Here is a 15,205-nt window from a genome sequence, read left to right on the forward strand (position 1 = left end):
ATTAACAGAACAGAAATTAAAGAGAAAAATGCAGGATTTACAGAAAAAAAATAGTCTGTATATACACATTTCTATCATCGTTTATCTTCATAATACACATTTGAAATGCTTTATCTCATCATGGGGGCAATAACAAACAGACGGAATGTACCATAACGGAGTTGTTGCTGACAACTGCCGCCATTTTAAGTAAAAAAAAAAAAAAAAAAAGTCCGAACATCATGCGCATTTACACTAAAAGCTGAACTTTTAACATTTACATTTTTTTCCTGATCTGAATGCTCATTTTCATTCTATAAGACAGACTTTTCAGCAGTAATAAGCAATTTGTGTTTGTTTCTATCTGAAAAATATGAGATGTCTCACAGTCAAAACATCTAGTTCTGTTCTTTTTACTTAATTGAATTAGCGGCGTTCCAATCATGTTTATAGTTCTGTACAGACCTGGAGCATTTTAATCTTCTTAAGATTTCTACTAAAAAAATAAGCTTGAATGGGTGATTTCAGTACACAGTGGAGACCAAAGGTCTGAGACCACAATTGTGAAAAATATTTGTTTTGAAAATATAGTTTTTTACAGAATATTGCTGGCTGCAGTACACATTATTTTTATTATTATATATTATTACATTATTTTATATAAAAAAAAAAAAAAAAAAAAAAAAATATATATATATATATATATATATATATATATATTCAATGCCAATCAAATTCAAGAACCAGACAGAACTGTTTTATATATATATATATATATATATATATATATATATATATATATATATATATATATATATATATATATATATATATATATATATGTGTGTGTGTGTGTATATATATGTGTATATATATATATATATATATCAGGGGTGGCCAACCCTGTTCCTGGAGAGCCACCTTCCTGCAGATTTCAGTTGCAACCCATATCAAACACACCTGCCTGTAATTATCACGTGGTGTTCAGGCCCTAATTAATTGGTTCAGGTGTGTTTGATATGGGTAGCAACTGAAATCTGCAGGAAGGTGGCTCTCCAGGAACAGGGTTGGCCACCCCTGATATATATGGTTAAAGTCAGAATTATTAGCACCCCTTTTAATTTTTTTCTTTTTTAAATATTTCCCAAATGATGTTTAACAGAGCAAGGACATTTTCACAGTATGTCTGATAATATATTTTCTTCTTGAAATAGTCTTATTTGTTTTATTTAGGCTAGAATAAAAGCAGATTTAATTTTTTTAAAAGCCATTTTAAAACAGACAAAATTATTAGCCCTTTTAAGCTCTATTTTTTTTCGATAGTCTACAGAACAAACCATCAATATAGAAAAACTTGCCTAATTACACTAACCTGCCTAGTTAACCTAATTACTTAGTTAAGCCTTTAAATGTCACTTTAAAAATATCTAGTAAAATCTTATTTACTGTCTTCATGGCAAAGATCAAATAAATCAGTTATTAGAGATGAGTTATTATTATGTTTAGAAATGTGTTGAAGAAATCTTCTCCCCGTTACACAGAAATTGGGGAAAAAATAAACAAGTGGTCAAATAAATCAGGGGGGCTAATAATTATATAAATATTTATATTATATATAAATATGAATGTCAAAAGAAATGCATCCAGTCAGGTTAGCGACATTTTAAAAATATCTTTAGCGTTTAACAGAACAAAGAAATTCGTTCAGACTTAGATCAACGAAAGGATATGTACAGAATTTTCATCAATAGTAATGCAGCATTTGAAATCATATTGTTGGATTCTTCTGTTTAAAATCTTCAAATGATAAAAATGGTCTCAGACCTTTAAACATTCGGGACAGGTAAGGTATGTTTATTTATGATGAGATACACATCACACACACACAAGTTTGTTTTGGTGGTTTATGAGGACTCTCTATAGGTGCAATATCTTTTATACTGTTAAAAACGCTTATGATATGGTTTTACCCTGCTCATACACTGTAAAAAGTCACAGAATTTTACTTTCCCAGAAAGTTCCACAATGCTACTGTCATTTTTCACAGTAAATTACATTAGTATCACTTCACAGAGTTTAAATGTGCAATTCAGAAAGATTTTTTTGTATTTAGAATTTTATCGTGAAATTGAGGCAGGCATCATAATTACAGGAAATTACTGTAAAAATCTTCTGCACGTGAGGTTTAGGAATTCAAACTTGGGGATGAAAGTAACACATGGGTGGGTCAAAAGTAACAACAATATTTGCTAGATTTTCCAGCTTAATTTTGTTTATTTTTAATATATCTGACTTAATGTTAACAGCAAACATATTTGTCCTTTATTCTTCCCAAACACGATTAAATGGCATTTTCATTTTAAATTTCACTTCGATTAAATATTTTAAAATCAGTCCAACATTGCAAAATGTTAAACTTTTCTAACATTTTTGAATATTGTTTATTAATATTGGCAATAAGCATTCATTTTTACAAAACATCTAAATCCAAACACTGCAAACTGTAATGTGGAAGCAAAAAAATGTTACTTTTGTCCCCACTGGAACTAAACCCATTTCAAGAGTTCACACAAGCTGATGATTGATTATAAAGCTTGTTTGCCATGCATAAGATCCTTGAGCCCAGGGCTTCCTCCCATTTCCAAGGCGAGAGGGTAGTTTGAGCTCAGGTAGATCTAGAGAACTACCCTGCTGTATTAACTAATGAACAGATAGTGATTGCTCTTAAGAGATCACTACTTACTAGGAGCATGTCTATGGTGCCAATTTGGATTAGTCAATTAACTTAAGTTGCATTTTTTTGGACCGGGAGGAAACCGGGGGAAACCCACATGAGGATGGGGAGAACGTGTAAACTCCACACAGAAACGTCGGCTGGCTTGGTAAGGACTAAAACCAGTGACTTTCTTGCTGTGAGGCAACAGTGCTAACCACTGGGCCACTGTGCCACCCATCTTGGAAAGGAGGAGGAGTCGGAGTGAAATGGGGGATTCTTCGAAATAAAGATGGCTGTTATATGGAACTTATGGTATTTATAGTAGCTTAGGAATCGTCTGATTGGTGAATCGTAAATTGAATAGTGCGGGGTGGCTGCAAGCAATCATAAGCTTGTGATCCTCTCGAAATTAGTTTATAAATAGACTTCACTTAAACCTGATTTGCTTTTTAACTGAAAAACTCAGACATTTCAAACTTACAGATGTGTTATTACACTAATAAACTGTAGATTGATCATTTAAGTGGCACATGAAAATAGAAACACAACTTGTAATAAGGAAAACCGCTATAATAATTTACTTGCTGCAATTAAAAACTAAAAAACTGCAGGACAAAGTTCTGAAATCACATGATTTTTGGCAGTTCCATCAACGGTTGCATGCTGAATATGCTGTTATAGCCTGGAAGACAAATGTTGTCAGGGCTTTGAGAAAATCGATTTGTTACGTTCATCCTACTTTACTTTCATCCCTACTCTGCCCTATCCTTAAACACAACCCTGACAGAAAACCTGTGGCAAATTTTAAGAGTGAAAAAACCCTGGTTGCGTCCGAAACCGCATACTACTCAGTGGGCACTGCATTTAAATTTAAACTTACTACTTGGCCGTTAGAAAAGTACGTTCTATACACTATGAATGTGAAAAGTAAGAATGTGTCCGTTGCGTCGATTTACTCCCATTCATGAATTCTCTCGCGGGACATTCTCTCGGGGATGCGCACTCCAGAATCTCGCCGGAAGCAGTAAGTCATCCGGGTATTTCTTGCATACTGATTTTCGAATTCTAGGAATTCGGACATACTACTCGGCTCGCATACTGATTTTAGCGTACTATATAGTATGGAAGCATGCGGTTTCGGGCGCAGCCCCCGTTAAGTATGACTTCTAAAAGATTCAAACTACGAGGACGCAAGTCATGTCCTTATAAGCCTCATCAATATTGTACTTGCAAGGTCATACCCATGTCAATATACAAATTGTGCCCTTATAAACCACCAAATCCAGTACACACACACATACACATAAGCTGAACTGTGTTAAATATGACAGGGATTTACAGATAAAATCATTTTTTAACCTCTCCCCCTTCACTTAAAGACATTAAGTGAAAGCAAACGTCTGTCTCTAGACCTATTAGCTGATCTTTCGTGACAGGATTACAGTTTTCTACAACACAACAGAACTCTTAAGATGTCTGTATCTACAGTTTACTCAATGCTTTTAGTTCAAGTTCAACTTTTCAATCTCATAATTTCTGCCTGAGTAAAAGCCCATTAGTCAAGAATTACTGCTAATATCCAGACATGAATCACCACTGTGCTTTATGAGTGAGGTTTGTGTACTGTACACAATCTCTTAATTATCTCTTGATACAATCTGTTAATTTTAACAATCATAATGGCCTATCTATACACTGCACCTACTTGATAACTGATTTATGCTTAAAGCTCTTGGTTTAAAATTGACGTCGCCATGGATACCATGAAATTCTTGGCCACTCCTGGTTGGACGCTGTCAGAGAAACACCACGTAATTTTCAGGGATGAGGCCTGTTTTGCCCTCAAATGTTGCTTGGAGCCAGCCGGGTTCCACTGAAGGATACACTGCACACAAGAAAATCACAAGCTTTAAGGCAAGGAGAACACTTCTGTAACGTCAAAGAACAAAACAACCCAAAAAACAAACAGAATAAAGGCATGGTTCACTGCAAAATTTTATCTGTGTAATTATTTTCTCAGCCTTTCCTCGTTCACTCACTCACGTTCTTCAAATTTGCTTTAGTCATGTCAGGGCATTTATTGCCATTTATTTTTCTTCCCTTATTTATCAGGGGTCGCCACAGTGGAATGAACTGCCAACTATTTCAGCACATGTTTTACGCAGGAGATGTCCTTCTATCTGCAACCCAGTACTTGCAAACACCCATACGGAGGAGACCCACACCAACACAAGGAGAAAATGCAAACTCCACACAAAAATGCCAACTGGCCCAGCCAGGACTTGAATCAGTGACCTTCTTGCTGTAAGGCAACAGTGCTAACTAAGGGTGTCACGATCCTCCAAATCCTCGATTTGATTACATTTTCGATTCTAAAGGCACGATTCGATTTTCGATTATGAATAATTAATTAATTAATGACCAATTAATTATTTGTAGCCTACCGTTTAAACTACCTGACCTGCATGGTCTTTGTTTTACCCACAAACAAATCATACAGTAAATGAATAAAGGCAAGATACACACATAATTACCACCTGTCAATCACTTTTTCTGCGGGACTCGTGAATAGGCAGTGATCTGTGTCGTTATAATGGCGTCGGTAAAAAAGACGCACAACCAGCCAACAGTATCTGAGGTGTTCGCTAAAATGACTAAGTACAAATGAGTGAAAGATTGAAGCAGTCTACTGATCCTCTGACTGCCTGGACCCGCTGTCTCGAGCCCATGGCTGTGTCTGTGTGCGTCTGTGTCTGTGTGTGTGTCAGAGGTAGAGAGGAAGGAGGGCTGCCAATTGTCAACATAACTCACTGGAAATCCAAAATGCTTACACACCGGCGACTTCATTGAAAGAGGAGAGGATTAAAGCTCTGTCGACGGGTCTCGTGTATCTGCAGTTCAACAAGCACTTCAACAAGCCTGTTTTTTCCCAGCTGACGTGACGTGGGGGCGTGGCAGCATCGACGATTCTATTTTTTGATTCGATAATCGAAATTGAGCATAAATTTCGATCAATTTAGATTAAAAATCGAAATCGTGACACCCCTAGTGCTAACCACTGTTAAACAATTGAGACATATAAAAGGACTGAGACATATAAAATGATTACTTATGCACATCACCTCAAAAACAGAGAAGAATGTCCCTGAAGCGAACAGCATAAGGTAAGAGATGACAGCTGTGCTATCTGGGGCTGCTTATTGATCATAAATGTATTGTTTTTACTTCTGCGCCATGGAAACACAGCGATTCATTCGACAACTGTTTGATATGTCAATATAATTCAGTAAAAAGAATGCTAGACCCGTAGGAGCACCGGCAAGAGCTTTCATTTGATCTATAACTGGTACATGTGTCATATATGAACCATATGAAAAATATGAAAATAAATCAATGTTCAATACCCAGCTCGGGTATGCAAAATACTGTGTGTTTAAGTGTAAATAACTTTTGTACAGTAGAATAAAAACCAAAGTGATGCATATGTGCATAAAATATAGATTCTACACTTTCAAACGACACCACTTAAGGGGGTCTGGTGTAATGCTAGCCGTTTAAATCTAACAGCGAAATCAATGTTGTCACGTTTAACTGTTAATTGCTTAATATTGCTTATATACTGCTTAATAATACTGACCTATAAATGTTTAAAAAAACAATAAAAACTGCTTTTATTCTAGCCAAAATAAAACAAGACTCTCTCCATAAGAAAAAAATATTATAGGAAATACTGTGAAAAATTCCTTGCACTTTTCAACGTCATTTGGTAAATATTTGGGAAAAAAATATATATAATAATTTTCAGGGTTAATAATTTTGACATCAGCTGTATTTAAAGTTCTTAAGAAGGTTCTTTATACTGTTTTCTTTGCTAAACTTTGCTAAGATTTCGAGATGACGACTAGAACTGTTCACTTATCAAATAAAACGAGAAAAAATATGGCAAGTTAGACTCCCGGCTTGTTGACCTTTCCCGATTCCACATCCTCCCCTCTCTCATACTTTGCTTCCTGTCTAATTACTGCCATGTCATAATAAATACCTAATAGAAAAAAAAAATCCAACCTTTAAACATATCTGGAGGCCAAAATAAAGTCTAGTCACTTTTAAACCCACACTTTCACAATTCTTAGGTTGAGCTGACCATTGATAAAGTGCATAGTTTGGCCATTATATTCACAAAACAATAGTAACCTCAGGAAAGGGAGGCGCCGCATTTGCAGGTTTTTGATAAATTACAGATCAAGCAGGGTCACTTTGCACTAATAAATAACCCTCATAAAGCTTTCAAAATATCTCATCCAGTAACGTGTCTTTTTTTTCAACAGTCTGAACTGTCCAAGCATCTGTTTAGACTGAAAAGCATTAGGCAAATGGAATCGAAAAGTAACGAGTTTGCAGAGGAGTTGAAATGTCAACACTGCAGAGAGGTTGATGGGTAAAAGGAGGTTTATTTTGCGCTAAGTGCTCGCTGAGCTTTAGTGAGGGGAAGACACTGCCTTGAACAGGTTACAGTGACCTGTTTCAATGCCCTGGTGCCCGGCCAAATGTGTTCCTTGTGGAAAATATATCCAGCTATAAAATCCAAGTCCTGACATGTGCGAGAAACAACAACAGATGGCTGTTCCACAGAGCCGACACAAAAATGCATTATTTTTTTATTAAATTGATGCTGTGGTATGCAGCAAATGTTTTTAAGTTTAGATAGATAGATGGACGGACGGACGGACGGACGGACGGACAGACAGACAGACAGACAGACAGACAGACAGACAGACAGACAGACAGACAGACAGACAGACAGATAGATAGATAGATAGATAGATAGATAGATAGATAGATAGATAGATAGATAGATAGATAGATAGATAGATAGATAGATAGACTCACCATTTGAAAAGTGCGCCCCTTGTGGGAAACTCAGTTCATTGCTGTGTTCCGCTTCACAGGAATAAATGGCTTTGGCGTCTCTGTAAATAAAAATGGCAGTCCTAAAATTCATGGATAAGCTCATACACTTTTAAAAGTCAGAATTGGACACTGATTTTTTTATTGTCCAGAAATTGTGTGTGTTTTTAAATTGTATGATATCCATTGTATACATTTTTAGTAAGTGTAATTACTTATATAATACACTTTCAGAATGTTTTGTAAAATTTTCTATTTCTTCAAATGACAAAATCCATAATAGTATACTGATCTATTATGGCTTTGTTTACATCTACCCTTTAAATTAATAAATTTTATTAGCTTTTTTATTTATTTACATCTGTTGTCCCTGGACAAGAAGTTGTAACAAATTTAACAATATAAAAAATAAAAAATAAAAAGAAATAGTACAACTTACAGAACAATACATACAATCAAGTCAGTGATTACATATTTGATTTTCCTTAAGCCAAACTTAAAGCACGATTTTAAATATATTAAAAGTGGTACTATCTCTAATATACACTGGCATTTCATTCAATCTTTCTTCTGCTCCAACTAAAAAAAACTAATTGTCCAAAACCAGTTTTCTTGAGTCTAACCGAACAATCACCTCTAACCAATGACCTAGTCTGTCTTATATTACCCTTGCAGAAAACCACTCATTGTTTGAGAGGAGGTTGTGCAAGATCATTAAATATTTTATACATTAAACACACATTAGCATAAAAAAATGTCACAGACAAAAAGTCTACAAACAAACAAACAAACAAATATATATATATATATATATATATATATGGATTTTTATATAAAAACATATATTTGAATTGTTTATAAACACTCACCGGCAACTTTATTAGGTACACCTGTCCAACTGTTCATTAACGCAAATTTTTAATGAGACAATCACATGGCAGCAACGCAATACATTTAAGCATGTACACCTGGTCAAGACGATCTGCTGCAATTTAAACCGAGCATCATAATGAGAAAGAAAACTCTAGGGGTTACAGAGAATTGCCAAACTGGTTCGAGCTAATAGAAAGACAACAGTAACTCATATAACCACTCATTACAACCGAGGCAAGCAGAAGAGCATCTCTGCAAGAGCAACATGTCGAACCTTGAGGCAAATGGGCTACAACAGCAGAAGGAAACTGACTCTACAATTCGCACAGGCTCACCAAAATTGGACAATAGAAGATTGGAAAAACATTGCCTGGTCTGATGAGTCTCGATTTCTGCTGCCACATTCGGATGGTGGGGTCAGAATTTGGCATCAGCAACATGAAAGCATTGATCCATCCTGGTGTGGAGGATATTTTCCTGGGCACTTTGGGCTCATTAATACCAATTGAGCATCTTGTCGACACTACAGCCGACCTGAGTATTGTTGTTGACCACGCCCATCCCTTTTTGACTACAGTGTACCCATCTTTTATTGGCTGCTTCCAGCAGGATAACACACCGTGTCAAAAAGCTCGATCTCAGACTGATTTCTTAAAAATGACAATGAGTTCAATGTACTCAAATGGCCTCCACAGTCACCAGACCTCAATCCAATAGAGCATCTTTGGGATGTGGTGGAACGGGAGATTCGCATCATGGATGTGCAGCCGACAAACTGCCTGATGCTATCATGTCAATATGGACCAAAATCTCTGAGGAATATTTCCGGTACCTCGTTGAATCTATGCCACAAAGGATTAAGGCAGCTCTGAAGGCAAAAGGGTGCCCAACCTCTTAATAGTAATGTGTACCTAATAAAGTGGCCGGTGAGTGTATAATTATATTGTGTTTTTGACTATTTCCAAAAACAGATCAGTCCAACATAAGACGTACAGTATATAGTGTCACATATCTAAATGAACCAATGAAGTGTTACTGCATTCATCTTTACCTTCCTACTGGAGGATGTTTAACAGCTGATGGGTTCTCAAACAGCAGAGCTCTGGCAGCCACTCTGGAAAACACAAACCATGCCAGACGTCAGGATGATTAAAAGCAGAATGATTTGACGTCACAAGAATTAGGCTTGCTAAACAAATCACTTTCAACTAAAGCAGGAGGCGACAGAATGGACGTGTTTGCTACATATCATGGTTTGAATGACGTCCATTTTACGCACACTTCTCCAAGTCGTTAATTGATTAATGTACAATTTATAATTGCTTAAGTAACTTGCATATTCAAATTTTTGTTCAACATGTTGCTAACACTTAATAAAGAGGATGGTTGCATTTAAATTATGCTCTTAAAGGAATAGTTCACTCAAAATGAAAATGTACTCACTATTTACTCACCCTCAAGTGGTTCCAAACCTTTATAAGTTTCTTTATTCTGTTGAACACCGATATATTTTGAATGCTGAAAGTCATTGACTTCCATAGTACCTGAATACAATGTATGTCAATGGTTACAGGTTTTCACTTTCTTCAACAAACTTCACTTTCTTTTGTGTTCAACGGAAGAAAGAAACTCATGAAGGTTTGTGAAAAGCGAAGGGTGATTAAATGATGACAGAATGTTCCTATTTTGTGTGAACTGTCCCTTTAAGTCAGATGTGATGTTTCCTTTCTTCAAGCGTTATAAGCTGCCCTGGAGAGAGGATTTAAAAATTCAGCGCTGGGTCACATCAACCTTTCGGTGTAATTATAACTCATGGCAACACAGAACAACTGCTATCAATCTACATTCAGCAGCTACTACGTTGTCAGATAGTGCATAATATTTATTCATCATGTACCTTTAATCGTTCCTTTTACATTCCTCATCATGCTGTGCTTTTTAAAACCCAACAGACACTAAAATAAGCTAACAATGGCATAATGAGGGTGACAGATGGATAGATAGAACCGTCTAATTATAGGTCACTGAAGAGACAGTTTTCCTAAAAATTAAAAATTGTCACCTTACACAAATTGTTTTACACCATGACTTACTTTCATCTGTATCCCTGCTGTAAAATCCAGCTAAAACCAGCTAAGACCAACCTGACTAACTAAGACCTGCTAAAAAGTGGCCAAACCCCCTCTTAAACCAGCCTGCCAAACCAGCTTGGGTGACCAGCTAAAACCAGCCTGGCCAGCTTGGGCTGGTTTTGGCTGTTTGTTTTTTTTTTCAGTAGGATAACATAAGGGAAATTTTTTTTGATTAGCAACTTAGTCATTATAAATGCTAACACAATGCTATGGAGACAAAGCTAACATGCTACACACTGCTAATTTGAAATGCAAATGATGGAAGCCAGCTATCAGCTATTTTGGTTGTGTTACAGTAGCTATTAATTTCTTTCATCAACATGAAACACAAACGTTTTATTCAACATGAGGGAAACTTTTTTTTTTTTTTTTTGGATCTGCTAATTAGATAATTAGAAATGCTAACACATGCTATGCTGAAATGCTAACACGATACACACTGCTAATGATACAGCCAGCTATCTGAATATAACATTCCATTATTTATGAACAAATAATAAATCAACAGCAGATTTGCACATTTTTGTTTTATTAAATATTTATTAATTTGATAAAATTGCAGATAAATTTCTGTAGACGTAGGGATAAAGGGTAAAGCCACCTATCTGCACATTAGTCAACATTTTAGTTGTATTAACTATTTCTTTCTTTCATCAGTATAACATGAAGCACAAAAGTTTGATTTAAAATGAGGAGAGGTTTTGGATGTTAGAAAAGCTAGCACAATGCTATGCTGACAATGCTAGCACGCTAATGATAATTACAAATGTGAATGATAAAGGGAGCTATCTGATTATAGCATTTCATCATTTATTATAATACATTTTAACAGAGTTTTATCTTATTTTGTTAACTGTTGTTAACAAAGGCTAATAAATGCAATTACAAATAATTTTTTATTGTTATATATTGAATAATTTAATCGTAACATATGAATTTACTCGAAAGTGTTAAAAACATGAAAAAATTCATAGTGATATATTTCATAATAGGTTTATTTATTTAATAAAAATATTAAAACGAAAACGTATAGATATATGAAAGCTTGTTTACTCAGTAGAACAAAAAGCAAAAAAATAAAAAATAAATCCTCAGAAATTACACTTTTTAAAAATTCACAGAAATTGGCAGATAAAAAGTTTTATTGTGAGTGTGAGATGTCTCACAGTTGATACATTTCACAGAAGGAAATACAGTTGAAGTCAGATTTATTAGCCTTCCTGAATTATTAGGCCCCCTGTTAATTTTTTTCCCCATTTTCTGTTTAACAGAAAGAACATTTTCTCAACACATTTCTAAACATAATAGTTGTAATAACTCATTTCTAATAACTTATTTATTTGCCATGAAGACAGTAATTAATATTTGACTAGATATTTTTCAATATTTCTATACAGCTTAAAGTGACATTTAAAGGCTTAACTGGGTTAATTAGGTTAACTAGGCAGGTTAGGGGAATTAGGCAAGTTATTGTATAATGATGGTTTGTTCTGTAGACTATCGAAAAAATATATAGCTTATATATAAGAGGCTACTGATTTTGAACTTAAAATGGATTAAAAAAAATTGAAAACTGCTTTTATTCTAGCTGAAATAAAACAACAAAGACTTTCTACAGAAGAAAAAATCTTATCAGACATACTGTGAAAATTTCCTTGCTCTGTTAAACATCATTTGGGAAATATAAAAAAAAAAAAAATATATATATAAAGGGGGGCTAATAACTCTAACTTCAACTGTAAACTTGCAATTACGAGGAATCCTTTCTCAGTATTGCAAAATATAAACCTATTTTAATGTAATACTGTTTGTTTATTTATTTTTTTGTAGAGATTTTGGCTTTTTTTTAACCATAATTGCATTTTTGTTTGTTTTGAGGCCGTGGATCATCTACTAAATGTAATGTGCCCTTGCTGAAATTAGATTAGATAAATAGAAGACATGTTTGCTAATTGGTTAAAATCTTATCAATGTTTCATATACACTAATCATACCCTTCCACAACTGTTCCAAACATTAATAATAAATGGATAACAACAAATCAGAATTACAGCAACAATCTATGCAAGAAGGTCGCTGGTTCAAGCCCTGGTTGGATCAATTGGCGTTTCTGTGTGGAGTTTACATGTTCTCCCCACGTTGGCGTGGGTCTCCTCCAGGTGCTCTGGTTTCCCCCACAGGAACATGCGCTAGGTGAATTAAACTAAATTGACCACAGCGTATAAATGTAAATAAATAAATAAGTGTATGGGTGTTTCCCAGTACATGGTTGCAACTGGAAGGGCATCCACAGTGTAAAACATATGCTGGATAAGTTATCGCTTCATTCCGCTGTGAAGACCCCTGATGAATAAAGAGACTAAGCCAATGGAAATTAAATGAACTAAATTATTGGTACCTGTCATGAAATCACAAACAATGCATTCACTCAAAGTACACAAGGACCATAAAAACAATAACCTTTTTCAAATTCTGCTATAAAACTGGATAACTTCAGATCCGAAAATGAATGCCTGAAGAACAGACAGAGCTAGGTTTTCATCAAATGTGAGGTTTGCCAGTTTATTGTTTGTATAGTGATGAAGACTCACACAGATCCTGGTCTCTGATAGCCATTAGTAGAGCTGTTGTTGTCCAGCTTTCTCCGCAGAAGTGCTTTAGGTGGCAGATCGAGGCAGGTGGTGGATTTGGAGCCATCGACACACGCCAGACTATGCACAGAGCCTGCAAAACTCTTACACACTCCTGAAAGAAAACACAACAGATACACACATGATCAGTAAAGGTTGATTCGATGTTTAGGTCTATTTTAACAACAGTAGAAAAGAAGAAATCTGCATATAGTTTTGTAAAGATAAGGCTGGCAGTACCATCAGAAGAATAGGGTTTTTTTTTGATCTACTAGGATTTTGTTTATATCCATACATTATATATTTGCTATTTTTAAATACATTTTCACATGGTAAATCAATAACAATTGAAACCGTAGCATTATTTCAAGTGCAGTCTATGAGATTTGTTGTAGAAAAGAATAAATCTGTGTACCGTTTAGTAAAGATAATACAATATGTCCTTGCTGAAAAAAATCCCAATTCTACCCCTTAGGAGTAGGGGTGTCCCAGTTCTCTTAGGGCGTACTCACACTATGCTATCCGAACCATGCCCAGGCCCGTTTCCTGGATCGGTTGAGAAGTATGAGTGCGCTAAATCAAGCGCAGTTCACTTGGGCTTTAGCGCGGTACGCTTGTAGTGTGAGTGCAAAACGCGCCAAAGCCCGAAACTGAAAGCAAGACATGACTTTTAAGGGACTGTTTAATATGGATTTATTAATCATTCTACAGTTCAATAAACGCAAACTGTCAAAGTTTAATTAAAGACGCAAACCCCTCACTGCACCACAGCTGCGCACCTTCAGCAAACCTCCTAATTCATGCAGCACCAGGACTTTATGATTGTTTATGAGCGTCAAACGTGGTGAATCTGTTCCGCAGAATATTTGACTGTGTGTCACTGCATCCCAAACGACTAAAACAGTATAACTGGAGAAATCTCCACTCTGCTGAGTGAGAGCGCTACTCTACTGAATAGCTCAGCATCGATGACGTGCCCAGGCCCGAATGTAATGTGAGTGCGGGCCGTCGAGGGAGACGGGAGGGGGACAAGCGTGCTTTGGCCCGGTTCAAGGCAACTGTACATAGTGTGAGTACGGCCTTAAGCTTGAAGTCATAGGGCTAAGGGGAAGGGGTAGATAGCCCTCGAAAGATAGATTTTTTCAGGACCAAATTGAAACCAAGGGGTAAGAAAATTTCCCAGAATACACCTCCTACAACGACTGCGTGGCTGCACACTGAAGTATGGAGATCCACAAATAAGTGTTTTTTTGTCATTATTATTAATTTTTTCAACAAACAAGCACGTTTTAATAAATTCATAACGCCGTTCGTGTTTTACCGTCATGCTTGAAAAAAAAAAAGACAAGTTTCATTATTTATAATTCAAAATAATAACTCTTGTATAGCAGTCCCACAACATACTTTCACATCTATCACTCGATGACACTCGAATACCCTGAAAAGTTTGGTTACCGGGAATGAGCTTTTTACAGTGTCTGGTATAATGTTAATGTTGTTTTCGTGTGTTTACATAAATTAATAGGGCCCCGGTGTAAATACACAATACAGTTATGGTCTTATTGTCACATTATACTGTGTGATTAGGCATGGGACGATAATTATTTCCAAGGTGTACTGCAGTTTGGAAAAGTGAAGGTTTTAAAACCATCCAAATCTTCTGTAATACCGTTCACATAGTATGTGTGTATGTTTATGTTTTTTAAATTAAATGTTTAAAAAAAAAATTAGGACAACAGTATCTCCAGCAGAAAAGATATCCAAAGAAGCCGTTTTAAATTGTAAAAAACAAATGAAGACAGCAGATGTCAATAATTCATTTAGCCTGACATCTTTACTGTTCCAAAATATTTTAAATGTTACTCAAAATGCAAGACTGTGTTCAAAAGGGGTAAAAAAGTTTTTGTTTTTTACCCAGACATTTAAAAAAGATATAATTTAGAGCAGTAATCACAATACCGCGAAAC

At 35.5% G+C, this 15,205-nt stretch overlaps 1 protein-coding gene across 10 annotated transcripts in view; it reads right to left on the reverse strand.

Annotated features, from left to right (window-relative positions):
- Positions 1-3,107: 3,107 nt before the first annotated feature.
- Positions 3,108-15,205, reverse strand: part of arhgap42b (Rho GTPase activating protein 42b) — a 214,857-nt gene continuing 202,759 nt past the window's right edge. For all 10 annotated transcript variants that reach the window (XM_073930058.1, XM_073930057.1, XM_073930056.1 and 7 more), the window contains 4 exons: positions 13,200-13,353; positions 9,528-9,590; positions 7,586-7,665; positions 3,108-4,580 (listed from right to left, as the gene is read on the reverse strand). In XM_073930058.1, the coding sequence (XP_073786159.1) occupies positions 4,492-4,580; positions 7,586-7,665; positions 9,528-9,590; positions 13,200-13,353 (386 nt within the window). In that variant the 3' untranslated portion in view covers positions 3,108-4,491. The remainder of the gene's footprint in view (positions 4,581-7,585; positions 7,666-9,527; positions 9,591-13,199; positions 13,354-15,205) is intronic.

This window comes from Danio rerio, chromosome 18 (genome assembly GCF_049306965.1).
Source record: "Danio rerio strain Tuebingen ecotype United States chromosome 18, GRCz12tu, whole genome shotgun sequence".
Taxonomy (NCBI): Eukaryota; Metazoa; Chordata; class Actinopteri; order Cypriniformes; family Danionidae; genus Danio; species Danio rerio.